This window comes from Cyprinus carpio, chromosome B14 (genome assembly GCF_018340385.1).
Source record: "Cyprinus carpio isolate SPL01 chromosome B14, ASM1834038v1, whole genome shotgun sequence".
NCBI classification, from domain to species: Eukaryota; Metazoa; Chordata; class Actinopteri; order Cypriniformes; family Cyprinidae; genus Cyprinus; species Cyprinus carpio.
Genome location: NC_056610.1, coordinates 4,553,856 through 4,580,086, shown reverse-complemented (window position 1 = coordinate 4,580,086; position 26,231 = coordinate 4,553,856). Strand labels below are relative to the sequence as shown.

The window sequence follows — 26,231 nt, the reverse complement described above, 5'->3', positions numbered from 1 at the left end:
GTAACTCGAGAGTGTCTCGGGACAGAGCTTCTGTGGTAAAGAGAAATATAAAAATGTTTAGGAACTGTAATATTATAATAACAATATTTTTTTCCTCTCTGCCTTTGTAATATACAGTATGCTGGAAGACTTTCTTGACATCATGGCAGAACGGGGTCAGAAGACATCAGAAGCAGGGAAACATCAAAAATCACTGTTAACCGTAGAGCATCGGTTTACAATTCTTGCAAAAATCAAGTTATTATTATGTGTATGTGTGTTATAAAAACAATTAAACAGACTATAAATGTAATCTGTTAAACTCAGTCTATTTTGCATTCAAACATTGCTTTAAATAAAGAGTCAGGTGATTTATTTGAGCAGAGCTTGTTTTCTGCCCCCACTATTTGGAAAGGCTAATACGAAAATACAAATTTATATATATATATGTCCTATTTTCTATTAAACAAAAAACTTCTGCAATGAAAATCTCCTTTTGATTTATTGTGCCTTAATTTACTATTAATTTAATTCATAATTATTCAGTTACTGAACGCTATTATAAAAGTATATGTGTTCGTTTATGTTAAATAAAAGATAAACTTGAGAAAAGAGTCGTATCTTCATTTAAAATGCATCTTGAACAATCGGGTCCCACCCTAGCGAGGACCCCTAAGATGGCGGCCGTTGTGATGCCTGTGCGCAAGACGCAACGGACGCACTTGTCCCAAACGAAGGACACGAGACAGTTAGTAATGTACACTAAAAATCATCGTAAGATTTGCGATCGTATTAACTACCTGCACAATCCGTTCATATGGGAAAAAATAAGCAGATGGAGTTGATAAAACGCCTGAACAATGAATACAGACCTCATCTCGTGTCAAAGATCACGAGAAAAAAGGTTTGAACAATCGGGTCCCACCTATTTATTATTATTAATACTACTAACGTTACTACTATTATTTGTGTTGCGTCTTGCGCACAGGCATCACGACGGCCGCCATCTTAGGGGTCCTCGCTAGGTGGGACCCGATTGTTCAAGATGCATTTTAAGTGAAGATACGACTCTTTTCTCAAGTTTTATCTTTTATTTAACATAAACAAACACATATACTTTTATAATAGCGTTCAGTAACTGAATAATTATGAATTAAATTAATAGTAATTAAGGCACAATAAATCAAAAGGAGATTTTCATTGCAGAAGTTTTTTTGTTTAATAGAAAATAGGACATATATATATAAATTTGTATTTTCGTATTAGCCTTTCCAAATAGTGGGGGGCAGAAAACAAGCTCTGCTCAAATAAATCACCTGCCTCTTTATTTAAAGCAATGTTTGAATGCAAAATAGACTGAGTTTAACAGATTACATTTATGTCTGTTTAATTGTTTTTATAACAACATACACATAAATAATAACTTGATTTTTGCAAGAACTGTAAACCGATGCTCTACGGTTAACAGTGATGTTTGATGTTTCCTGCTTCTGATGTCTTCTGACCACGTTCTGCCATGATGTCAAGAAAGTCTTCCCGCATACTGTATATTACAAAGGCAGAGAGAGAAAAAAATTATTGTTATTATTATATTACAGTTCCTAAACATTTTTATATTTCTCTTTACCACAGAGGCTCTGTCCTGAGACACTCTAGAGTTACGTGAGACTGAGGATTGCTCAATCTTCCACAATGGACTTCACATAGGATGAACTGTTTCAGCAAGGATTCATTAATGGATGACTGCACCTTAGAACTCTTCACTAACACTGCCTGCATCACCTGGGGCCACAGAGAAAACAATGTTACTGCCTGTACATGGCACAATTAAACCTTTAACCTTACAGCTGAATCAGTGCAGTAACACTGTTAACTACCTTTGACATTGTACCAAATGTATACTGAATATACAGAGGAGAACTGGTCCCCAGTGTTTTTTGGTTAGTCTGGTTTCTCCAAAGGTTTTTTTACTCCAGTATCGGCATCTTACGGATTGTTCTTTATTTACCACTGTTGCCTTTGGCTTGCTTGTTGTATGTATGAAGCATTTAGCACCTACTATTAAAACAGTGAGGGTGTTTTTGACCATATAGACACAACTGTATGTCTTTCTGTAAAGATTCTTTGAAATGTTATGCATTTTGAAAAATGTATAAATGTCTTACATTGATAGTGTGCATAAAAAAAATTTTTTGTACAATTATTATATTATAATTGCAAGTTATAATTAACAGTTATAAACAGCTGTATTTTTAGTTACCTTTCAGTGCCACAAACAACCATTATTTACTTACTATTACTGATTTAGTAACTGTTGTACTATTTTATGTACTGTGTTATATGAGTTAGTCAATTACAACTGTAATTTCTGTCATCATATGAATTTATATAGTGTGATAATTACTGTATGATTTTCTTTGAAAACATAGTTTCTTAAATAATATACAATCAGCAATTGCAATACATTTAACTGCTTGTAAGCAAAAACCATATATAACAACATAAGTACTTATTACATTATTGAAAAATAATAAAGATAATCATATATACATGAATTAGGTAGTAAGTCAAAATAAATAAAAATCAAAGTGTGTGTGTGTGTGTGTATATATATATTTTGTACGTAGGTTCCTTTTATTACTATCTTTCTACTATCCCACAATCTTCTGAATTTGTGGGGTAAACGTGTTTTAGTCATCACAACTGAATTATTATTATATTATTATTTTATAACTGGAAAAAAAAATATTCAAAATCTGTGCTGAGGGCTTCTAGTAACCGAAAATTAAAAAACTAATTACAATGCATTATTCATGAGATGTTGCTAGTTTTTATGGCATTTAAAAACATTTTTATCGATTACATTCTGTATGTTGCTTTTACTAAATTATTTTAGCTTGAAACAACAAGCTACCGCAGCTCCGATTAGCCATACAACAAGCTATCGCGATAACAACTTTTGATCAGGCATTTAAAACAGCTACCGCCTTGGTCCTACGCGGACTCGATTTCGCGGGGGGACTCGATTTCTCATCACACCGGCAGTGTAGACGCTACTTGGCCTATATCTTCTTCGCTGTTACGTATGTGTGCTCAGCAGGACAGTTTTGTGTTTGAGCGCCCCCAAGTTGTGTTTTACTGTAACTTCAGAAGCTCCAGACACGTGTGCAAAAAGCGCCATTCTCATTGGTCGTATTGTTTTTGACGCGGTGCGTCAAACCAAAAAAAAATAACCCGAGGCGTGTTTTTAAAAAAATGACGCTTTTACGCGTGGCGTTTTTCGCGTCGGTGTGCACACTCACATTGGCGCCCTTTGTTTAGTCACGAGGCGTTAAACGTCAGCGAATATCGCGCGCGAAATTCGTCCCGGTGTGAACAGGCCTTAAGTCTAAAAATAAGTGAGTCAGTATCTCTTTCTCATTATTACAAAAACAGCATATACAGTATCATCAGTATCAGTCAATCTCGATATTAGAGATTTAGAAGGGTAAATGGTATGTAGAATTCTGAAGTGTATTTATTTTATTTTATTAATACAATAGTTAAAAGGAATTAACCAAGCGGTTCTCCCGTCAATATTCTTTCAAAAAAAGAATCAGTTCATAAGAGCGATTCGCTCGCGAATCAGACGTCACCACGTGATGTCACGCGCTCTCTTCTTCGACGGTATTCAGCAGCGCTATAAATACGGGCGCGCTAGTCAGTGCGCTCTCTCACTTTTGCGATGTTTGAGTGGAAGAACATCAGGGCGTATAAGAATGTGAAACTCAGGCTGCTACAGAAAGGTAAGGTTTTACAAAGTTTTAAAAAAAAGTTTGTTAAATTACATAGGTATTCAAACTAGGTACGTAATGAAACCGTCTGTTTCGAAATGGTTGATAGTAACTCGTGCTCGAGGTTTGGCACGTGGCTGGTTCCCGTGCGCGCATGACACGTGTTGACACTGTAGTACAGTATTTATGTGTGCTGGTGTCTTGTTGCAGGAGGCTGAATGTGGTCTGGATGTCCAGCTGCTGCAGCTCTGATGTGAGTGTGCTGTTTCTCTCTCTGGTTTGGGACCCCAGCGGTAGTCAGCTGTGCAGGCGGCCCGTGCCTGAGCTAGTGTTACTCTGCTGGAAGAGAAAGAGCCGTCTGTGCTCCTGCAGGTTTGGCTGTTTTAGTGACTCCTGCGGTGCAGCACAGGGCAAGCCGTGCCTTCTGAGAGTGGTCTGTGCTCACACAATGAGGCAGGCCTAGTCTGGGGGCGAACACGCAACTCAAACCTGACTTTTGAGCCAGAGTTTCTAACTAGGACTGTTACAGGTCACACAAGACCCCGAATACCGTGATTCTGTTTTCTTTTTCATCATAGTAGTTTTATTACCTTGAAATATGATTATCACAGTTAACCTTAAGTTTATGCCATTGTTTGAAATGACAGCATGCCATATTTTTCTATGAAAAACACTTCAAGTAGGTTGTGAATGCCATTCTCATGTTGGTTGATATGTAACATTACTTTGACCTGATTGTTTTGTTTTTTTCCCCCTAACTTATTACAGGATAAGGTAAATGTTCAAAGATCTGGAAGGTCGATCAAGATTCGGGATCGTCCTGTTGTGGGTAAGCTTTGACTTCAGTGTTGTGATCCAAGTTGATACCATCATAGCAGAACTGTTTCTCTGTGATGTCTTGTAAACTTGGAATAGTATATGCAGGGTTGGCACTGATTTCTGTTGCGACCGTCTACAAAAATCTGACAAAGAAGCCTGCTACATTTTGTTTACTGTTGAAAGTCATAATTTGTTTGACACCCCTCTCTCTCTTTTGTTGTAGGAAAGCTGTGTGAAGCTCTACGGAAATAAAGTTCTCCTGCCTTTATGTAAATTTGAGTACTCCACTTTCAGTGCTCGCTGTTAAGTTTATACATTTAAGTTTATTTATTTTCCTCCCTTCAGTAAAAACTTGGGCTGTTCTTTAAAAATAAAAATATAACCCTCTAAAAAGTGTGCTTGTCTTGGCCTTTCCTGTAACGTGTCTGCTAGGCTTCAGGTTTGAATAATGCTGGAGTGAATACTGAGATGTCTCCCTATACTGTAATTATTTACAAATTGGCAAAAGGAAATTTGGAGAGAATGGCTATGCATGTGTTCATATTTGATCTGCATTAATCATGGCTTTGTGTATTCTGGTTTTCACCCTAACGGATTATACATGCCTGGTGTTTGATTAGCTGGAGTGTAATCCCAATTTTCAATAAAAAAAAAAAAAAAAAAGGTGCTTTTTTTTTTTTTTTTTTTTTTTTTTTTTTTTTTTTTTTTTTTTGGAATATCTCAAAGGAAGATTTGAGATGTATTAATATTTCACAAATATACATCAAAAGCTGTTATGTGAGTTTAAGATGTTTTACTCCAATGGATCCAGTTTCTACTGTGAGTCAGTGGCACAGGGACATACATATATAAATATACTTATGGAATGTCTGAGCTTTATAAGGGAAGTTAAGCTTTAGCTGTTGTATCCCAGCTAACATTGCAGTTTCAAAAAAAAACCCAAGAAATTGTGTTTCTAGCTTGCATCCTCTTGGAACATTTTCGGTGGCCCCTATGTTGGGCAATGTTACAAACTTTATTTTTGTCAGAAATGGGGCTAATTAGTGATTGTAGATGAACAATGCTGAGCCATTTGTATAGTATGTTGTATCATGTATGTGTTCTGTGTTTGTTTCTGTTATAAAGAAACGAGAGCGTTATAAATGTTGCATTTTTTGAGAATCGCCTTAAAATTTGGTTTATTACTTGAGAATTTGCACTTATGTAAATGTTATCGCTAGTTAGGATATATACCAAAGTCGTTTGTGATTACTGAATGAGCAATTATTTATAGTTTGTAAAAAAATTAAATCATTCGATTTAAAAGATTAAACACAAAAACGAACGTGACACAAAAGAAAAAAACAAAAACGTTGATGTACTGGGTCCATGATTCAGCTTAATGAGCTCCGAGTGGAATAGCAATTTTATTTAATTACATTTTGTAAAACGCACGATTTCTTACACACAGATAAGACACGATACAAAGTATAGAGTAAAATAGCCTAAATCAATAACGACATCACCAAACACAGTCGGTGGCCCCTGGAGTTTGGCCCCGAGGTCACGTGACGCGCTCCAGTAACGTGACTGTCTGGAGAAACGGGAAGTTCGTGATTCTCTCAGCTGTTACAACTTCATTCTTTCCAGAAGACACGCCGCGCGCTCCGTTAGAAAACATTCATATCCAGACGGTAAACGTGAACCCCTGTCGCTGTCGGTGTCGGTGTGTTATCATCCGGTAAGTTCATAGATAGCTGTTTACGCTGGTGGTTTATTCTGCTCCTTACATTGTTTGATGCATATTCTGACTGTAAACACACAATTTCAACACAGTTTTCTGCCAGTTTCGCGTTATCGAAACATTAATAATCTGGGCATGATGAATGCCTTCAGCTTAATGCTTTTTGTGAGGGTTTATAGTGTCAGGGAAGCGAAAATGAAACTTTGAGTTATGCATTATGCAAATTAATAGACAGTCAACCGTATATTAGATAATATAATGTGCACGGAGGAATTTTAAAAATTTTCCTCATTAATACAATATGTTTTATAATGTAGCGGAATTCCTGTAGAAAGAGATTTGTATTTTCCTGTATTTCAGCACACATTCATTCAGTGATTTGTTCAGGCTTCTGCTGCTTCCAGATTTTGGTGGGAACTATTTTAAATCTTGTGCAATTATGTGTCTATCTGCTAGTACCAGTAATTAGCTGTCAAAACCTGTGATGATGCATGTGATCCAAATGAGATCACATGGTCTAGGTGTCCGCTCTCAAGTCAAACATGAACCATCAGGTGTCTGTGAAATACAAATAAACAGTGCATTTATTTTCTGGTAAGTCCTGATTTATTTTTTGACAAGTGTGGCCCAAATGTAGTAATCGTAGTAACCTTTTTACAGTGAACTTCAAGATTATAGCTGGAAAATATAAAAGACAGTTCATAATTTACATGTTGTAACAGGTTAGCTTTTCTTTTGATTTCCCAATAACCTCTTTTCAGTCTTGTTATGCTATGTTTAATTAAATGGTTCTGAGATGTTATGGATTCATTTATTAAAAGCTCAGATATTCCATAAAATCAGATTAACTACATGCCTAATAATTGTACATAAATGGTATATTGTTTAAAATGTATTGTTAATATATTAAATACATGAAAGGGTCAAAGACGAAAAAGGGTTTAAGCATAAAAACAATAATTGTAATACTGCTTTAAATTGTTGTTGTTTTCCGCCTAAATGTAAGTAAAAAAAAAAGTTTTCTGTATAATTTAATTGCATTTTTGTTTTTGTTTTCCGAGCAAAAAATAAATATCATACATTTTTCTCTGATTTACAGAAGACACCCATTAAAATGTCATTCAGTGTAACAATCTTGTCAGGCATATTTACAACAAAAATCAATTTATGACATATTAAAATACTAATTACTTTCACCCCAAATACTAATTAGTTGTAATTTTACATTTTTAAAATTTGCCACTATCCTAGGTTTTACCCATTTCTCAGTAAGAATTTTTATTCTCATTAAAAACACAAAAAACAAAAACACAATAAAATGTATTATGCTCCCTTATTTTTTTTCATATATATTTTAATATGTACACGTCAGAATAAGCATGTTGTTTGACTTGTTACATTAATATTGTTACACTGAATGGGAATGGAACATTATTTCAACCAAATTGTACCATTTTTTTTTTCTCCAAAAACTTATTTGAAACCTTAAAAGTAGACACTTTGCATTTAATGTACTCTCTATGGACATAAAATCACTTTTGTACATTTCTTTTGATGCCGTCTTTGACCCGAAAAAAAAAATAGTCAAAAATATTGATGTAGTTTGACATTGCTCATGTAACCCCGTGATTTTACAGTCACAGGGTGACATTATGAAACCTAAAAAAGCCCTCAGAGCGGAACACGCACTCATGTTCACACGCTTACTGACTCAAAGCAGAAGAGGAAGTGCTGTGTCTGTTCAGATAAGAACTGTCCAGAACCCATTCTCTCTGTCTGATTGTGTGATCCGTGTGTGTTTCAGGTCATGGGCTCTCTGTTCCGCAGTGAAGAGGTCTGTCTGGTTCAGATCTTCCTCCAGACGGGATCGGCCTACAACTGTGTCAGTGAACTGGGAGAGCTGGGAATCGTGGAGTTCAGAGATGTGAGAGAATTAAAACATGCAGCGTTCTTTATTTGTTGTTTATAAAGTGTCTTTACTTTACATTGACTTGCCGATGGTACAAAGAAGATAATGACGCGTCTTTGTTTGAAATCCTGATCTCAGCTGAATCCAAATGTGAACGCGTTCCAGAGGAAGTTTGTGAACGAGGTGAGGAGATGTGAGGAACTGGAGAAAACCTTTGGTGAGTCTGTCCCTCCTCAACTCCCATGATCCTGCACTCCTTCTTTCTATTCACCCGGTTTCATTATTTCACACGTTCTAGTGCTCTTGTGCATGAGTCATCAGTACACATTATTCCAGAGAGAACGGTGTTTTTCTTTGGAAAACACTCATTCAAATGTAACCGCTTCCTGCTTCAGAGCAGTTTGTTATCAGCTGATGGCATTTAGGCCATGCATGTCTTTAAATTGTTAAGCAGTAGTCGAAAATCTGTGTAGTCTGCTGCAATCAAAGCAGTCTAAAAATTGTATGAGTAGGTAATGCGGTAATTTACTGCTGATTAATGTTAGTGCAAACAATACAACAATAATAGCAGAAATTTATAGATTTGGGGAAGAAGCCTTCTTATGTCAAGATTATTGCTGGGACATTTTTTAATAAAATTGCTTTAAATTATAATATTTTACAATATTACTGTTTTTACTGTATTTAATAAAAAAATAAATGCAGCCTTGGTGAGAATAAGAGGCTTATTATGATGAAAATGTGCTAAGTTATAGTTATTTTTCTTCAGTAGAACAGTAAAGTAGATTTTTTTTTTTTCTAAAAACTGTGGTCCATGGGCATAAAATGCAAGTCAGCGGCTACAGGTTTCTGAGAATAAAAAAGCATTTCACTGAACACCAAATGAATGCACATGGCTCCTGAAAATATGTTGAGGGTTTTATGTAGTGAAACGATCAATCTGTGCAGGGATCTGAACATTATTTATAGCATAATTACATTTATAAAACGGATCGTTCCAGTCCTTGATTCTGATTCTGAAGCTGTTGTTAGTCACTCTACAAACATACACATTTGTTTACTTCTGTGTGGTTGCTTTGTTAACCACTTTCTTGGAATCACAACTGTTTTCTGAGGAACTACATTGTTTGGTGGGAAGAATACTGTTTTTTATTTATATCATTACGCTTATATTTTCTCTGTTTTTCTTCTGTGAAACCTTACTACGTATATGGAATAACTGTTTTATAATAAGCCCCGTGAAGCCGTGGTTTACAGTGAATTTATAACAGCTAAGGGGGTTTTAGGCACTCCGCTTTCCGCCGTGGTTTAACTCTGCTTTGTAGCTGTTATAAATTCATTGTAAACCTCGGCTTCTTGGGGCTTATTGCTTTAGTAATCTGGAGACTCAGGCAACGGAGAAATCCTGGTTCTTTTGGAAAGTTTGTTTTACATAAGATGCATCCCAAATCACGTACTTGTGCACTATTATATGACGTCTTATAGTATAAATAGAGTGAGTAGTGCGTTAACACTGAAAATTCCAAAAGAAAAAGTGCACTTTTAAACACCCGGATGATGCACTTAAATAACTGAAAAAATGAAGTGTAGGATGTTGGACATTTCATACACTCAACTGCCGCAGCTTTAATTACGTGAGGAAGGGGGAGGGGCTATCAGCCTCCGATTATGAATGACAAAATAACCTTATAATTCATACACTACATGGCTGAGTACATAGTGCATAAGTACATAGTGTATAAGTGTATAGTGCGGTCATTTGGGACACAGCTATAGTCATGCTATGACATGATGTATACAAAATTACATTATTAAAGCACTCATTATAATGTGTTATGACACATGGATGTTTTTTACATGTCTAAAGCATATAAAGTGAATAAACTTGTCTTCATTAGCTTACCTTTTTTACATAATGCCATTTTATGTTGATCTGAAGAATTTTAAACAGTCGCTTTCTTTACTCCAGTATTTTTGGGAACAGGAGATTTGCCCGCAGTCTCTTCTCAGAAACTGCAGGCCCCCATCCCGACCCCTCCGGTCCCCCTCAGCCCAGAGAACTCCTCACCATTGAGGAGGAGAGTGAGCGCTTGACCCGAGAGCTCAGGGAGGTGTTTGTTACTTTGTGTGTGGTTTTCCATGCAAATGTGTTTATGCCTGCTTGTTGTAAAAATCAAAAACTGATCTTATTTGCTTTCTTGTTCTTAATTTGCTTTCATACTTTATTCTCCTAACTACACGCGATGCAGCAAGATTCCAGCGACAAACAATTTTGTTTTGTCCACACCAGACGCGACAGAGTCAATGAAATATCACAGCAAATCAGAAGCGTGTTGGGCGGCTTCTCTCTTGAACAGCGCACTGTACCTCGCAACAGAATATTTACATTTATATCTAATGGTCATAACCTTTTGAACATCATTAAATGTACATACTGAGTGACTGACAGCATCTTTGTTATGCAAAACCTCTTGTTTTGCTTTTGATTTGTTTTCAAGATCTGAGGTAATTTGGCCCCTAAACGAAAACCTCCGGGCCTAAAAAACACCCCAGCAGTGGGCCCCAAAGGTGATTGCCCCATGCCACGCCCCATTTAAACCCCTCATTCTGCAAAAAGGGGTTCCCCACCCAAGTATTGGGGTGCAAAAACCTGAAAATAATTTTGAAGGGTTTACTTTTTTTTATTAAAAAAACTTTTTTTTTGGCGGATGAAAAAAATTTTTTTGCAATTTTTGAGATAGGTTTTTGGGGTTTTCAGCTGAATGCCAAAAAAAAACAGTATTTTTAAAAATAAAAGACCGAAAATAAATTTTAGGGTGTGGGAATGAAACTAAAAAACTTGAAAGTTTAATTTTTTTCATTTCATTATGGAAAAAAGGGAAATTTTTCAAAAAATTCCATTTTTTTTAGAAGGAACCCGTATTGTATGCAAATTCTTTTGATTTCCCAATAACCTCTTTTCAGTCTTGTTATGCTATGTTTAATTAAATGGTTCTGAGATGTTATGGATTCATTTATTAAAAGCTCAGATATTCCATAAAATCAGATTAACTACATGCCTAATAATTGTACATAAATGGTATGTTGTTTAAAATGTATTGTTAATATATTAAATACATGAAAGGGTCAAAGACGAAAAAGGGTTTAAGCATAAAAACAATAATTGTAATACTGCTTTAAATTGTTGTTGTTTTCCGCCAAAAATGTAAAAAAAAAAGTTTTCTGTATAATTTAATTGCATTTTTGTTTTTGTTTTTCCGAGCAAAAAATAAATCTCATACATTTTTCCCTGATTTACAGAAGACACCCACTAAAATGTCATTCAGTGAAACAATCTTGTCAGGCATATTTACAACAAAAATCAATTTATGACATATTAAAATACTAATTACTTTCACCCCAAATACTAATTAGTTGTAATTTTACATTTTTAAAAATTTGCCACTATCTTAGGGTTTTACCCATTTCTCAGTAAGAATTTTTATTCTCATTAAAAACACAAAAAACAAAAACACAATAAAATGTATTATGCTCCCTTATTTTTTTCATATATATTTTAATATGTACACGTCAGAATAAGCATGTTGTTTGACTTGTTACATTAATATTGTTACACTGAATGGGAATGGAACATTATTTCAACCAAATTGTACCATTTTTTTTTTCTCCAAAAACTTATTTGAAACCTTAAAAGTAGACACTTTGCATTTAATGTACTCTCTATGGACATAAAATCACTTTTGTACATTTCTTTTGATGCCGTCTTTGACCCGAAAAAAAAAAATAGTCAAAAATATTGATGTAGTTTGACATTGCTCATGTAACCCCGTGATTTTACAGTCACAGGTGACATTATGAAACCTAAAAAAGCCCTCAGAGCGGAACACGCACTCATGTTCACACGCTTACTGACTCAAAGCAGAAGAGGAAGTGCTGTGTCTGTTCAGATAAGAACTGTCCAGAACCCATTCTCTCTGTCTGATTGTGTGATCCGTGTGTGTTTCAGGTCATGGGCTCTCTGTTCCGCAGTGAAGAGGTCTGTCTGGTTCAGATCTTCCTCCAGACGGGATCGGCCTACAACTGTGTCAGTGAACTGGGAGAGCTGGGAATCGTGGAGTTCAGAGATGTGAGAGAATTAAAACATGCAGCGTTCTTTATTTGTTGTTTATAAAGTGTCTTTACTTTACATTGACTTGCCGATGGTACAAAGAAGATAATGACGCGTCTTTGTTTGAAATCCTGATCTCAGCTGAATCCAAATGTGAACGCGTTCCAGAGGAAGTTTGTGAACGAGGTGAGGAGATGTGAGGAACTGGAGAAAACCTTTGGTGAGTCTGTCCCTCCTCAACTCCCTTCTTTCTGTTCACCCGGTTTCATTATTTCACACGTTCCTGGTGCTCTTGTGCATGAGTCATCAGTACACATTATTCCAGAGAGAACGGTGTTTTTCTTTGGAAAACACTCATTCAAATGTAACCGCTTCCTGCTTCAGAGCAGTTTGTTATCAGCTGATGGCATTTAGGCCATGCATGTCTTTAAATTGTTAAGCAGTAGTCGAAAATCTGTGTAGTCTGCTGCAATCAAAGCAGTCTAAAAATTGTATGAGTAGGTAATGCGGTAATTTACTGCTGATTAATGTTAGTGCAACAATACAACAATAATAGCAGAAATTATAGATTTGGGGAAGAAGCCTTCTTATGTCAAGATTATTGCTGGGACATTTTTTAATAAAATTGCTTTAAATTATAATATTTTACAATATTACTGTTTTTACTGTATTTAATAAAAAAAATAAATGCAGCCTTGGTGAGAATAAGAGGCTTATTATGATGAAAATGTGCTAAGTTATAGTTATTTTTCTTCAGTAGAACAGTAAAGTAGATTTTTTTTTTTCTAAAACTGTGGTCCATGGTCATAAAATGCAAGTCAGCGGCTACAGGTTTCTGAGAATAAAAAAGCATTTCACTGAACACCAAATGAATGCACATGGCTCCTGAAAATATGTTGAGGTTTTATGTAGTGAAACGATCAATCTGTGCAGGGATCTGAACATTATTTATAGCATAATTACATTTATAAAACGGATCGTTCCAGTCCTTGATTCTGATTCTGAAGCTGTTGTTAATCACTCTACAAACATACACATTTGTTTACTTCTGTGTGTTGCTTGTTAACCACTTTCTTGGAATCACAACTGTTTCTGAGGAACTACATTGTTTGGTGGAAGAATACTGTTTTTATTTATATCATTACGCTTATATTTTCTCTGTTTTCTTCTGTGAAACCTTACTACGTATATGGAATAACTGTTTTATAATAAGCCCCGTGAAGCCGTGGTTTACAGTGAATTTATAACAGCTAAGGGGGTTTTAGGCACTCCGCTTTCCTGTCATGCCTAACAACGCCCCTTAGCTGTTATAAATTCATTGTAAACCTCGGCTTCTTGGGGCTTATTGCTTTAGTAATCTGGAGACTCAGGCAACGGAGAAATCCTGGTTCTTTTGGAAAGTTTGTTTACATAAGATGCATCCCAAATCACGTACTTGTGCACTATTATATGACGTCTTATAGTATAAATAGAGTGAGTAGTGCGTTAACACTGAAAATTCCAAAAAGAAAAAGTGCACTTTAAACACCCGGATGATGCACTTAAATAACTGAAAAAATGAAGTGTAGGATGTTGGACATTTCATACACTCAACTGCCGCAGCTTTAATTACGTGAGGAAGGGGGAGGGGCTATCAGCCTCCGATTATGAATGACAAAAATAACCTTATAATTCATACACTACATGGCTGAGTACATAGTGCATAAGTACATAGTGTATAAGTGTATAGTGCGGTCATTTGGGACACAGCTATAGTCATGCTATGACATCATGTATACAAAATTACATTATTAAAGCACTCATTAATAATGTGACACATGGATGTTTTACATGTCTAAAGCATATAAAGTGAATAAACTTGTCTTCATTAGCTTACCTTTTTACATAATGCCATTTTATGTTGATCTGAAGAATTTTAAACAGTCGCTTTCTTTACTCCAGTATTTTTGGAACAGGAGATTGCCCGCAGTCTCTCTCAGAAACTGCAGGCCCCCATCCCGACCCCTCCGGCCCCTCAGCCCAGAGAACTCCTCACCATTGAGGAGGAGAGTGAGCGCTTGACCCGAGAGCTCAGGGAGGTTTGTTACTTTGTGTGTGTGTTTCCATGCAAATGTGTTTATGCCTGCTTGTTGTAAAAATTCAAAACTGATCTTATTTGCTTTCTTGTTCTTAATTTGCTTTCATACTTTATTCTCCTAACTACACGCGATGCAGCAAGATTCCAGCGACAAACAATTTGTTTGTCCACACCAGACGCGACAGAGTCAATGAAATATCACAGCAAATCAGAAGCGTGTGTGGGCGGGCTCTCTCTGGAAGCGCACTGTACTCGCAACAGAATATTTACATTTATAATCTAATTCATAACCTTTTGAACATCATTAAATGTACATACTGAGTGACTGACAGCATCTTTGTTATGCAATACGCTTGTTTGCTTTGATTTGTTTTCAAGATCTGAGGTAAGCTACAGGTCCTTCTCAAAAAATTAGCATATTGTGAAAAAGTTCATTATTTTCCATAATGTAATGATAAAAATTAAACTTTCATATATTTTAGATTCATTGCACACCAACTGAAATTTTTCAGGTCTTTTATTGTTTTAATACTGATGATTTTGGCATACAACTCATGAAAACCCAAAATTCCTATCTCAAAAAATTAGCATATCATGAAAAGGTTCTCTAAACGAGCTATTAACCTAATCATCTGAATCAACTAATTAACTCTAAACACCTGCAAAAGATTCCTGAGGCTTTTAAAAACTCCCAGCCTGGTTCATTACTCAAAACCGCAATCATGGGTAAGACTGCCGACCTGACTGCTGTCCAGAAGGCCATCATTGACACCCTCAAGCGAGAGGGTAAGACACAGAAAGAAATTTCTGAACGAATAGGCTGTTCCCAGAGTGCTGTATCAAGGCACCTCAGTGGGAAGTCTGTGGGAAGGAAAAAGTGTGGCAAAAAAACGCTGCACAACGAGAAGAGGTGACCGGACCCTGAGGAAGATTGTGGAGAAGGACCGATTCCAGACCTTGGGGGACCTGCGGAAGCAGTGGACTGAGTCTGGAGTAGAAACATCCAGAGCCATCGTGCACAGGCATGTGCTTTTGAACCAGAAACAGCGGCAGAAGCGCCTGACCTGGGCTACAGAGAAGCAGCACTGGACTGTTGCTCAGTGGTCCAAAGTACTTTTTTCGGATGAAAGCAAATTTTGCATGTCATTCGGAAATCAAGGTGTCAGAGTCTGGAGGAAGACTGGGGAGAAGGAAATGCCAAAATGCCTGAAGTCCAGTGTCAAGTACCCACAGTCAGTGATGGTCTGGGGTGCCATGTCAGCTGCTGGTGTTGGTCCACTGTGTTTTATCAAGGGCAGGGTCAATGCAGCTAGCTATCAGGAGATTTTGGAGCACTTCATGCTTCCATCTGCTGAAAAGCTTTATGGAGATGAAGATTTCGTTTTTCAGCACGACCTGGCACCTGCTCACAGTGTCAAAACCACTGGTAAATGGTTTACTGACCATGGTATTAATGTGCTCAATTGGCCCTGCCAACTCTCCTGACCTGAACCCCATAGAGAATCTGTGGGATATTGTGAAGAGAAAGTTGAGAGACGCAAGACCCAACACTCTGGATGAGCTTAAGGCCGCTATCGAAGCATCCTGGGCCTCCATAACACCTCAGCAGTGCCACAGGCTGATTGCCTCCATGCCACGCCGCATTGAAGCAGTCATTTCTGCAAAAGGATTCCCGACCAAGTATTGAGTGCATAACTGAACATAATTATTTGAAGGTTGACTTTTTTTGTATTAAAAACACTTTTCTTTTATTGGTCGGATGAAATATGCTAATTTTTTGAGATAGGAATTTTGGGTTTTCATTAGCTGAATGTCAAAATCATCAGTGTTAAAACAATAAAAGACCTGAAATATTTCAGTTGGTGTGCAATGAATCTAAAATATATGAAAGTTTAATTTTTATCATTACATTATGGAAAATAATGAACTTTTTCACAATATGCTAATTTTTTGAGAAGGACCTGTATATGTCATGCAATATGATATTCAAACTCACATTAGACACTTTTAACATTGAATAAAGCACATAATGAGTACCTGAGATATACCTGAGTCATAGTTTGTATGTTGCAGAAATAGAAACCGTTTCTGAAATAGAAACTTTGCGTGACGCTGTCGCGGCTGGTTAGGACAAAAACTCAGATTAACATGGAGAAGATACCTTTTATCGCGTGTCGTGGCTAGTTAGGACACTGTGTTAAAGGGATAGTTCATTCAAAAATGTAAAATCTTGTTATTTGTGACTGTGGACCACAAAGTATCACAAGTGTCAATTTTTAAAAAAATGTAGATTTATACATCATCTGAAATCTGAATAAATAAGCTTCCTATTGATGTATGGTTTGTTATGATAGGATAATATTAGAGATACATCTATTTGAAAATCTGGAATCTGAGGGTGCAAAAAAATCTAAATACCGAGAAAATCGCCTTCAAAGTTGTCCAAATGAAGTCCTTAGCAATACATATTGTCAATCAAAAATTTAATTTTGATATATTTACGGTAGGAAATTTGCTAAATATCTTCATGGAACATAATCTTTATTTAATATCATAATGATTTTTGGCATAAAAGAAAAATCCATCATTTTGACCCATACAGTGTATTTTTGGGTATTGCTACAAATATACCTGTGCTACTTAAGACTGGTTTTGTGCTCCAGGGTTATGTTGCTCCAAACCTGTATAAAGTTCTTTCGTCTGCTGAACTCAGAAGAACATATTTTGAATAATGTGAGCAGTCAAACAGTTTGTTGGTCCCCATTGACTTCCATAGTATGGTAAAATAAAAATAAAAAATACTGTGGAAGTCAGTGGGGACCAGAAACTGTTTGGTTACCAACATTCTTTAAAATGATTTAATTTCTGTTTAATGTAAGAAAGAAACAGTTTTGGAACAACTTGAGGTTGAGTGAATGGTGGCAAGGTTTTTATTTTGGGTGAAACAGAAACTCATACAGATTTTTTTTAAGTTGTTTACTGTTGAATTGTGTAGTTTTTATCTTTGGTTTTATTGCATTTTATTTGTGTTGTTTTTTGATTATGGTTGAAGTTGTTTCATACTGTCTCTAATGCTGTCTGTTTGTGATTTCACACATGTGCAGGTGTCCAGGAACAGAGACAGTCTGCGGTCTCAGTATACTCAGCTGTGTCAGTACAGAGGGGTTTTAAAACAGACACATTCACTCACAGCCTCACAGGTAGGAACTGCACTTTACTGTCACAATACATCCACTTCCTTCTTTTCCACTTCAGCGTCAGTCAGTCTGGTTCATGTGTGCACGTGTTGATGTGTCGTAGGCCCCGCTGGTGTCGTTCGAGCCGGTGGCTCTGGCAGAGAACCGGCAGGACGTCAGGCTGAGCTTTGTGTCCGGCGTGGTTCATCCGTGGAAAGTGCCCTCCTTCGAGAGGCTGCTGTGGCGGGCTTGTCGTGGTTACATCATTGTGGACTTTCATGAGATGGAAGAGAAACTTGAACATCCTGATTCTGTGAGACATCAGTCATTAATAAATATTATTAGGTTCTTGTATAACCAGATGATGATGTACATGTAAGAACCATTACAATCTTTTATTAGATTGTAGAAACGTATACAATCAAACCAAAAGTTATTCAGACACCAGATATAATTTTTTATAATTTTGAAAGTAAACTGTGACATATTATACCCAAAAGTTCTTCATACATTGGACTACCAGTGAAATTGATAACCCAAAAATTATTCAGACACTTTGACCTGAGCATGTTTTGCTTAAGTGTTTTTTCTTTAATTGCTAATGAGATCTTTTTACACCACAGACTGAACAAAATGAAGCAGTGCTTGGTCATTGGTTGAGCTAAATTGGTATTATATAACTGTGTTCTTATATTTAACAGCTGACAGATATTCAGACATTATCAAGATGAATTTGTCCTGACACAGTTTAACTCTAAGTTCTTGTCATATTTTATTACCATTTTCTAAACTATAGTGAATAAACTGTGATATAATGTGCGTAATGTTGAAGGTGTCTGAATAAATGTTGGTTTGACTGTGCGTCTGTTTTTGTTTTGTTTTTTAAAGTTGCTGAGAGATTTCGGTTGTTTTTCCTCAGGGTGAGGAGGTGCAGTGGACCGTGTTTTTAATCTCGTTCTGGGGAGATCAGATCGGTCAGAAAGTGAAGAAGATCTGTGACTGGTAGGTGATCTGGATTTGGTGCTTTTGAAGGAAGATCAAGGGTTGGGGTTCCGACACTCCTGAAAAACCTGGACATTTACCAAAGGATTTAAACAGTGTGATTTCTACTGAAAATCGAATGAATCCCAGAAAAGTCGTGGAAATGAATAAGTTCTTGTAAAGGTCATGGAAAAGTCAGTGCTGAAATATTTCTTTGGCTACGCATTCTTGTTGATTTTCTCTCACAAACTGATCTTTATAAAATTATATTTATAATTCACTATCCAGTCATCTGGAACCAGAAAGAAAACAATGAATATTATAAACCTTGTGGGAACCTTGTCCTGATGTGTTGTGGACAATTATGAATATTTGATGAGTATTTTACCTTTTTTAACCGTCTGGCAGATCTGTCATATTTTAAGTATTGATTAGGATTGACAAGACTTTTTTTTCTTTTCTTTTTTTTAAATACTTAAAATTAATTTTGAGTAAATATTGTCATTAATGCTTATGAATTGCAATCTGGGGATAGACTAAGGGTTCAAATTTCGGGCCACAAATCCCCCCTTGAATGTTTTGATGGGTCATAGGGCCTTCAATTGGAGTAAATAAATGAACACATAAAACAGGACAGAAGAACGAATACTGATAGATTTTACTGAATTCACAACAAATGCAACAAACTTAATAATGCATTGATTTTGAGCAAGACTGCTGGAAAGTTACTGCTTATAAATTCTTTCATCATTTCCTCAGCCTCGTGTCGTTCCAGTCGACTTTCTTCTGTTGAACACAAGAGAAGATTTTGTAGAATGTTACCAAACCATTTTGGTTACCCTTGATTTCTACTGTGTAGACAAAGATTTCTTGAATTTCTCAAATTATGTTTCACAGAAAAAAAAAAAAATCATAAAGGTTTTGAATGACATGATGTTGAGTAAATGATGAACATTTTCATTTTTGGGTTAATCTCCCTTTAAGAACTTTATTATTAGTAAATAATAAGCACCTAATTTATGTAAGACACTGATATTTATCTTTAATCAGTCTCTTATTGAATTAACATTTTAAGTTCTTTACTTTAAATTTTTAATTAAGTTCTTGTTTCGAATCCAGAGTTTAGTTGACTATAGTATTAGTAGGATGTTGGTCACAAGAAGTAAACCCATGGTCCTCATTACCATGGTTATATGATTTTGAAATTAAAGTAGTCAAAAAAAAAAACAAAAAAAAAAATTAAACCATAAAACACCTTCTATAAAATCAAAATATTCCCCAATATGTAATAACAGTAACATTTATATTAAATACATTTCTGCCAGTAGTAGGCTATTTGTACAGTGTTAATAACTTATGGTGCTGAATTGACAAGCCTATTGGCGTTTCCAATATACTCAACTAGTGTCTATTGATATTTTTGTTATTTTTATATCATCATAAGCCACCAGATGTCACCAAATTTTTAGGTTTTGACTGTGTGAACTTACTGGATTTTTTTTAAGTAAACTAAATATTAAATTAAAATAAAAGCATATATATATTTTTAAATATAAGCATATTTTACATAAAATATGATACTTTTAGTGGTAAATAAATAATTAAAAAAAAAAAAATTGCATACATTAAAGCATTTAGCAGATGCTTTTATCCAAAGCGACTTACAAATGAGAACAATAGAAGCAATCAGACCAACGAGAGAACAACAACAGTATACAAGTGCCATGACAAGTCTCAGTTAGTCTAGCACAGTACAGGTACTGTAGGTATGTTTTTGTTGTTGTTGTTTTTAAGAATAGAATCGAACAGAAAAGGTAAGTGCTAGTATTAGTTGGTCAAGTGCTGGAGAAAAAGATGTGTCTTTTAGATGTTTTTTGAAAATGACTAAAGACTCGTGCTGTTCGAATTGAGATTGGGAGGTCATTCCTCCAGCTGGGCACAGACCTTCGTGCCCAAATTTGAAAGATGGATTAAGAGCTGTTATACAGAGGATGCTTGAGGGTTAAAAAAAAACTTGTATTGATCAACCCATTGGTTAATTTTCATACAAAATGTTCTATTTAGAGGTACTTAAACATTGGCTGGAATATTGTATCATTCAAAAATGAATTTGTGAACAAGTGCTATGTACTACTTCCTTGTTTATTCAGTTTTCTGGTATGTTCCACAAACACACAGCTTCCACACACAAACATTCCCCTACCCTGAGAGCCAGGCAGAACGAGAGGAGACCCTGAATGGACTCAGAGGAAGAATCGAGGACATCAAATCAGTAAGCGCAGTATTAATCACAGTCAACACATCTTTGTTTTTTTCACTTCCACTTTGTAAACATTTAAAACTCTGATACATGCACTGAACAAATTTATAAACGCAAAACTTTTGTTTTTGCCCCCATTTTTCATGAGCTGAACTCAGAGATCTAAGACTTTTTCTATGTACACAAAAGGCCTATTTCTCTCAAATATTGTTCACAAATCTGTCTAAATCTCCTTTGCACTTCTCCTTTGCCGAGATAATCCATCCACCTCACAGGTGTGGCATATCTAGATGCTGATTAGACAGCATGATTATTGCACAGGTGTGCCTTAGGCTGGCCACAATAAAAGGGCACTCTAAAATGTTCAGTTTTATCACACAGCACAATGCCACAGATGTCACAAGTTTTGAGGGAGTGTGCAGTTGGCATGCTGACTGCAGGAATGTTCACCAGAGCTGTTGCCCAGGGATTGAATGTTTATTTCTCTATAATAAGCATAGAAGTCTTAGATCTTTGAGTTCAGCTCATGAAAAATGGGGCAAAAACAAAAGTGTTGCATTTATAATTTTGTTCAGTGTTGATCATGGGATGTTAATAACTGATGAGAAAAACAGAATAATGTAGAGTTAGCAGTTAGAACACAAATAATGAGTCTGTGTTATTCATGATTCTGTTTTATTTCCCGACAGTTGCTATGCAAGTTGTTTCGACCGAATCGATAGAACAAACAGCTGTTAGTTTCTGTAAACAAACAGCCATACAGTCTCAGAGCTTCCTCACCGTGTGTCTGTGCTCCGCTGTGGCTGTAGGTCATGGGTGAGACGGAGCAGTACATGCAGCAGCTGCTGGTGCGAGCGCTGGCCCGTCTGCCCGAGTGGATTGTGCAGGTTCAGAAGTGTAAGGCTGTGCAGACAGTGCTGAATCTCTGCAGCCCATCGGTCACTGATAAGTGCCTGATCGCAGAAGCCTGGTGCCCCGTGAGCCAGCTGCCTGCCCTGCAGAGCGCCCTGAGAGAGGGAGGGGTGAGCGTCCACTTTCACTACACATCTGTCGCTGTCAGGTCAAGTTCATTAAAGGGATATTTAACCCAAATATAAAATTCTGTCATTAATTACTCTACCTCATGTTGTTCCAAACCTGTGAGACCTTCGTTCCGAGAGCTCTCTGACCCTCCGTAGACAGCAAGGATATTACCACGATCAACGCACAGAAACGTAGCAAGGACATCGGTAGAATAATCCATGAGACATCAGGGCTTCAACCGTAATTTAATGAAGCTACAAGAATACTACTTGTTGTGTGCAAAGTAAACAAAAATAACATTTTGGAGAGTATGCACTGAATGTAATGAGTGTTGTTTATGTTCAGCATGCGCACATAAACAACTTGGGAAGTCGTGGCCTAATGGTTAGAGAGTCGGACTCCCAATCGAAGGGTTGTGAGTTCGAGTCTCGGGCCGGCAGGAATTGTGGGTGGGGGAGTGCATGTACAGTTCTCTCTCCACCTTCAATACCATGACTTAGGTGTCCTTGAGCAAGGCATCGAACCCCCAACTGCTCCCCGGGCGCCGCAGCATAAAATGGCTGCCCACTGCTCCGGGTGTGTGTTCACAGTGTGTGTGTGTGTGTTCACTGCTCTGTGTGTGTGCACTTCGGATGGGTTAAATGCAGAGCACGAATTCTGAGTATGGGTCACCATACTTGGCTGAATGTCACGTCACTTTCACACTTTCTACTGAACATAAACTACGCTCTATGTAAATTAGATGTTGCGTCTCTGTTTTCTTTAATTTGTGCATAGTTAGTAAATCACCCGCAGAAATTTCAATGCCCATCGTCGCTGTTTTAGAATTGGAATCGCACTAATTTGCCCTGTTTAGTAAATATGGACCATGATCTCATACAGAGCAATGTCATATTATTCGGCTTCACAAATCATAATAATGAGTGAATACTCCATGATAGTTGTTTAAAAATAAACAAACAAAAAAGAAAGATTCTAAAAACTTCACACATGCTGACAGAAGGAGAACACTACAGTAGAAACTCCATCCATCCATCCATCCACAGCCTGGTCACTCACTGCATTAGTGTCTCCTGCTGTGTGCTGCATGTCTGGTTTGTGGGGAAATCCATGCAGGGAGAATATGCAAACTCCACACAGGAAAGCCTCTTATGTCTGAATCCTGTTTTTCTCTCTCAGAGGAAGAGCGGCAGTGGTGTGGACTCCTTCTACAATCGCTTGCCAGCCTCTACATCTCCCCCCACACTCTTCCCCACCAACTCCTTCACTGCAGGATTCCAGAACATAGTCGATGCCTATGGAGTGGCCAGCTACAGGGAGATGAACCCAGGTGACACACACTCACAACACACACCACTAGTTTAAAGGGGTCATTGGATGCCCATTTTCCACAAGTTGATATGATTCTTCAGGGTCTTAATGAAAAGTCTATAACATACTTTGGTTAAAATTCTCAGTGGTAGTGTAAAACATGCATGTCTCTTTAAATGCTAGTGAGCTTTTCTGTAGATAAAGCTGGATCACGAATGATTCGGTCGGGACTAACATCTCCGTGTTTATTACAGAGGTGGGAGGGTCTGTTTTGTAGATCTGGGCATTGCAGAGATCACCCGTTCTGTATGCGTGTATTGCGTATAGAAATTTAGAATGATTACCATAGTATCACCACGGCTGGCCACGCCCGACTCCAGAATCAAATCACTGAGGGTGCTTCTTAAAATTAGTGAGGGTGCTCTAACTCAGTGGTTCCCAACCTCGTTCCTGGAGGCTCCCCAACAATGCACATTTTGCATCTCTCCTTTGTCTGACACACCCATTTCAGGACTTGGAGTCTCTACTAATGAGCTGATGATCTGAATCAGGTGTGTTTGATTACGGAGACATGGAAAACATGCAGTGTTGGGGGGCCTCCTGGAACACGGTTGGGAACTACTGCAACTGTGTGTGTGTGTGTGTGTATGTATATATATGTATGTGTGTGTATATGTGTATATATATACATATATACACTCACCTAAAGGATTATTAGGAACACCTGTTAAATTTTTCATTAATGCAATTATCTAATCAACCAATCACATGGCAGTTGCTTCAATGCATTTAGGGGTGTGGTCCTGGTCAAGACAATCTTCTGAACTCCAAAACTGAATGTCAGAATGGGAAAGAAAGGTAATTTAAGCAATTTTGAGCGTGGCATGGTTGTTGGTGCCAGACGGGCCGGTCTGAGTATTTCACAATCTGCTCAGTTACTGGGATTTTCACGCACAACCATTTCTAGGGTTTACAAAGAATGGTGTGAAAAGGGAAAAACATCCAGTATGCGGCAGTCCTGTGGGCGAAAATGCCTTGTTGATGCTAGAGGTCAGAGGAGAATGGGCCGACTGATTCAAGGTGATAGAAGAGCAACTTTGACTGAAATAACAACTGAGGTATGCAGCAAAGCATTTGTGAAGCCACAACACGCACAACCTTGAGGTGGATGGGCTACAACAGCAGAAGACCCCACCGGGTACGTCTCATCTCCAATACAAATAGGAAAAAGAGGCTACAATTTGCTCGAGCTCACCAGAATTGGACAGTTTAAGACTGGAAAAATGTTGCCTGGTCTGATGAGTCTCGATTTCTGTTGAGACATTCAGATGGTAGAGTCAGAATTTGGCGTAAACAGAATGAGAACATGGATCCATCATGCCTTGTTACCACTGTGCAGGCTGCTGCTGTTGTTGTTGTGGTGTTGTGGTGTGTGGTTTTTTTTGTTGGCTTAGTTAGTGTTGGTTATCGTTTAAATGCCACGGCCTACCTGAGCATTGTTTCTGATCATGTCCATCCCTTTATGACCACCATGTACCCATCCTCTGATGGCTACTTCCAGCAGGATAATGCACCATGTCACAAAGCTTGAATAATTTCAAATTGGTTTCTTGAACATGACACTGAGCTTACTGTACTAAAATGGCCCCCACAGTCACCAGATCTCAACCCAATAGAGCATCTTTGGGATGTGGTGGAACGGGAGCTTCCTGGATGTGCATCCCACAAATCTCCATCAACTGCAAGATGCTATCCTATCAATGTGGGCCAACATTTCTAAAGAATGCTTTCAGCACCTTGTTGAATCAATGCCACATAGAATTAAGGCAGTTCTGAAGACGAAAGGGGGTCAAACACAGTATTAGTATGGTGTTCCTAATAATCCTTTACTGATTTCCACACAGGTGTGTGTGTGTGTGTGTGTGTGTGTATATATATATATATATATATATATATATATATATATATATATATATATATATATATATATATATATATATGTATATATGTATGTATATGTATATTTAGATTTTTATATATATATATATATATATATATATATATATATATATATATATATATATATATATATATATATATAGGGCTCGCAAAATGTCAAAATGCCTGGTAGCTGCACAAAGAATCTCCTATTTTTTTGCTTCAACACTGTTATAATGAGAAGAACACAACACCTGAAAAAAAACCTGTGGATTCTAAACGCCTCTGATTCAAGAAATCAACATATATGTCTGTGATTGGCTGCATTGCTCAACGCTGCAAAAACGTGTTGAAACAGAAATCGATCTCCAAAACGCAAACCATAACACACTGGATAGTTTGTCAATTCTGCAATAAAATGCCATTAATACAAGTTTAACTGAGAGTGCTTTTGATTTTATTTGAGGGTGCTTGGCACCCTCTAGCATCCCCGTAGAACCGGTCCTGCAAATACCATGGTAAAGCTATATGGCTAGTATACAAACCCGATTCCAAAGAAGTTGGAACACTGAACAAATTGTGAGTAAAAAAGGAATGGAATAATTTACAAATCTCATAAACTTATATTTTATTCACAATAGAATATAGATAACATATCAAATGTTGAAAGTGAGACATTTGGAATGTCATGCCAAATATTGCCTCATTTTGGATTTCATGAGAGCTACACATTCCAAAAAAGTTGGGACAGGTAGCAATAAGAGGCTGGGAAAGTTAAATGTACATATAAAGAACAGCTGGAGGACCAATTTGCAACTTATTAGGTCAATAGGCAACATGATTGGGTATAAAAAGCGCCTCTCAGAGTGGCAGTGTCTCTCAGAAGTCAAGATGGGCAGAGGATCATCAATTCCCCCAATGCTGCGGTGAAAAATAATGGAGCAATATCAGAAAGGAGTTTCTCAGAAAAAATTGCAAAGTTTGAAGTTATCATCATCTACGGTGCATAATATCATCCAAAGATTCAGAAAATCTGGAACAGTCTCGGAGCATAAGGGTCAAGGCCAGAAAACCATACTGGATGCCCGTGATCTTCTGGCCCTTAGACGCCATCACATACAGGAATGCTTCTGTAATGGATTTCACAACATGGG

General features: G+C 37.1%; 1 protein-coding gene, 2 long non-coding RNA genes and 1 other non-coding gene across 6 annotated transcripts in view; all 4 read left to right on the top strand.

Annotated features, from left to right (window-relative positions):
- Positions 1 to 3,631: 3,631 nt before the first annotated feature.
- On the top strand, positions 3,632 to 4,964 carry LOC109111579. Its single transcript, XR_002021427.2, has 4 exons — positions 3,632 to 3,764; positions 3,963 to 4,005; positions 4,521 to 4,581; positions 4,795 to 4,964. It is a non-coding gene; the product is annotated as an uncharacterized LOC109111579 (long non-coding RNA).
- Positions 4,039 to 4,231, top strand: LOC122139711. Its single transcript, XR_006156487.1, has one exon. It is a non-coding gene; the product is annotated as a small nucleolar RNA SNORA74 (small nucleolar RNA).
- Positions 4,965 to 6,115: 1,151 nt separating the features above from the next.
- Positions 6,116 to 8,496, top strand: LOC122139572. The gene is made up of 3 exons (XR_006156399.1): positions 6,116 to 6,291; positions 8,099 to 8,218; positions 8,342 to 8,496. It is a non-coding gene; the product is annotated as an uncharacterized LOC122139572 (long non-coding RNA).
- Positions 8,497 to 12,171: 3,675 nt separating this feature from the next.
- The window catches only part of LOC109105237 (V-type proton ATPase 116 kDa subunit a3-like), a 34,328-nt gene continuing 20,268 nt past the window's right edge, over positions 12,172 to 26,231 (top strand). For all 3 annotated transcript variants that reach the window (XM_042737798.1, XM_042737797.1, XM_042737796.1), the window contains exons 1-9: positions 12,172 to 12,329; positions 12,453 to 12,531; positions 14,253 to 14,389; positions 17,493 to 17,588; positions 17,689 to 17,877; positions 18,484 to 18,566; positions 20,724 to 20,817; positions 21,615 to 21,827; positions 23,008 to 23,158. In XM_042737798.1, coding sequence (XP_042593732.1) covers positions 12,213 to 12,329; positions 12,453 to 12,531; positions 14,253 to 14,389; positions 17,493 to 17,588; positions 17,689 to 17,877; positions 18,484 to 18,566; positions 20,724 to 20,817; positions 21,615 to 21,827; positions 23,008 to 23,158 — 1,159 coding nt within the window. In that variant the 5' untranslated portion in view covers positions 12,172 to 12,212. The remainder of the gene's footprint in view (positions 12,330 to 12,452; positions 12,532 to 14,252; positions 14,390 to 17,492; positions 17,589 to 17,688; positions 17,878 to 18,483; positions 18,567 to 20,723; positions 20,818 to 21,614; positions 21,828 to 23,007; positions 23,159 to 26,231) is intronic.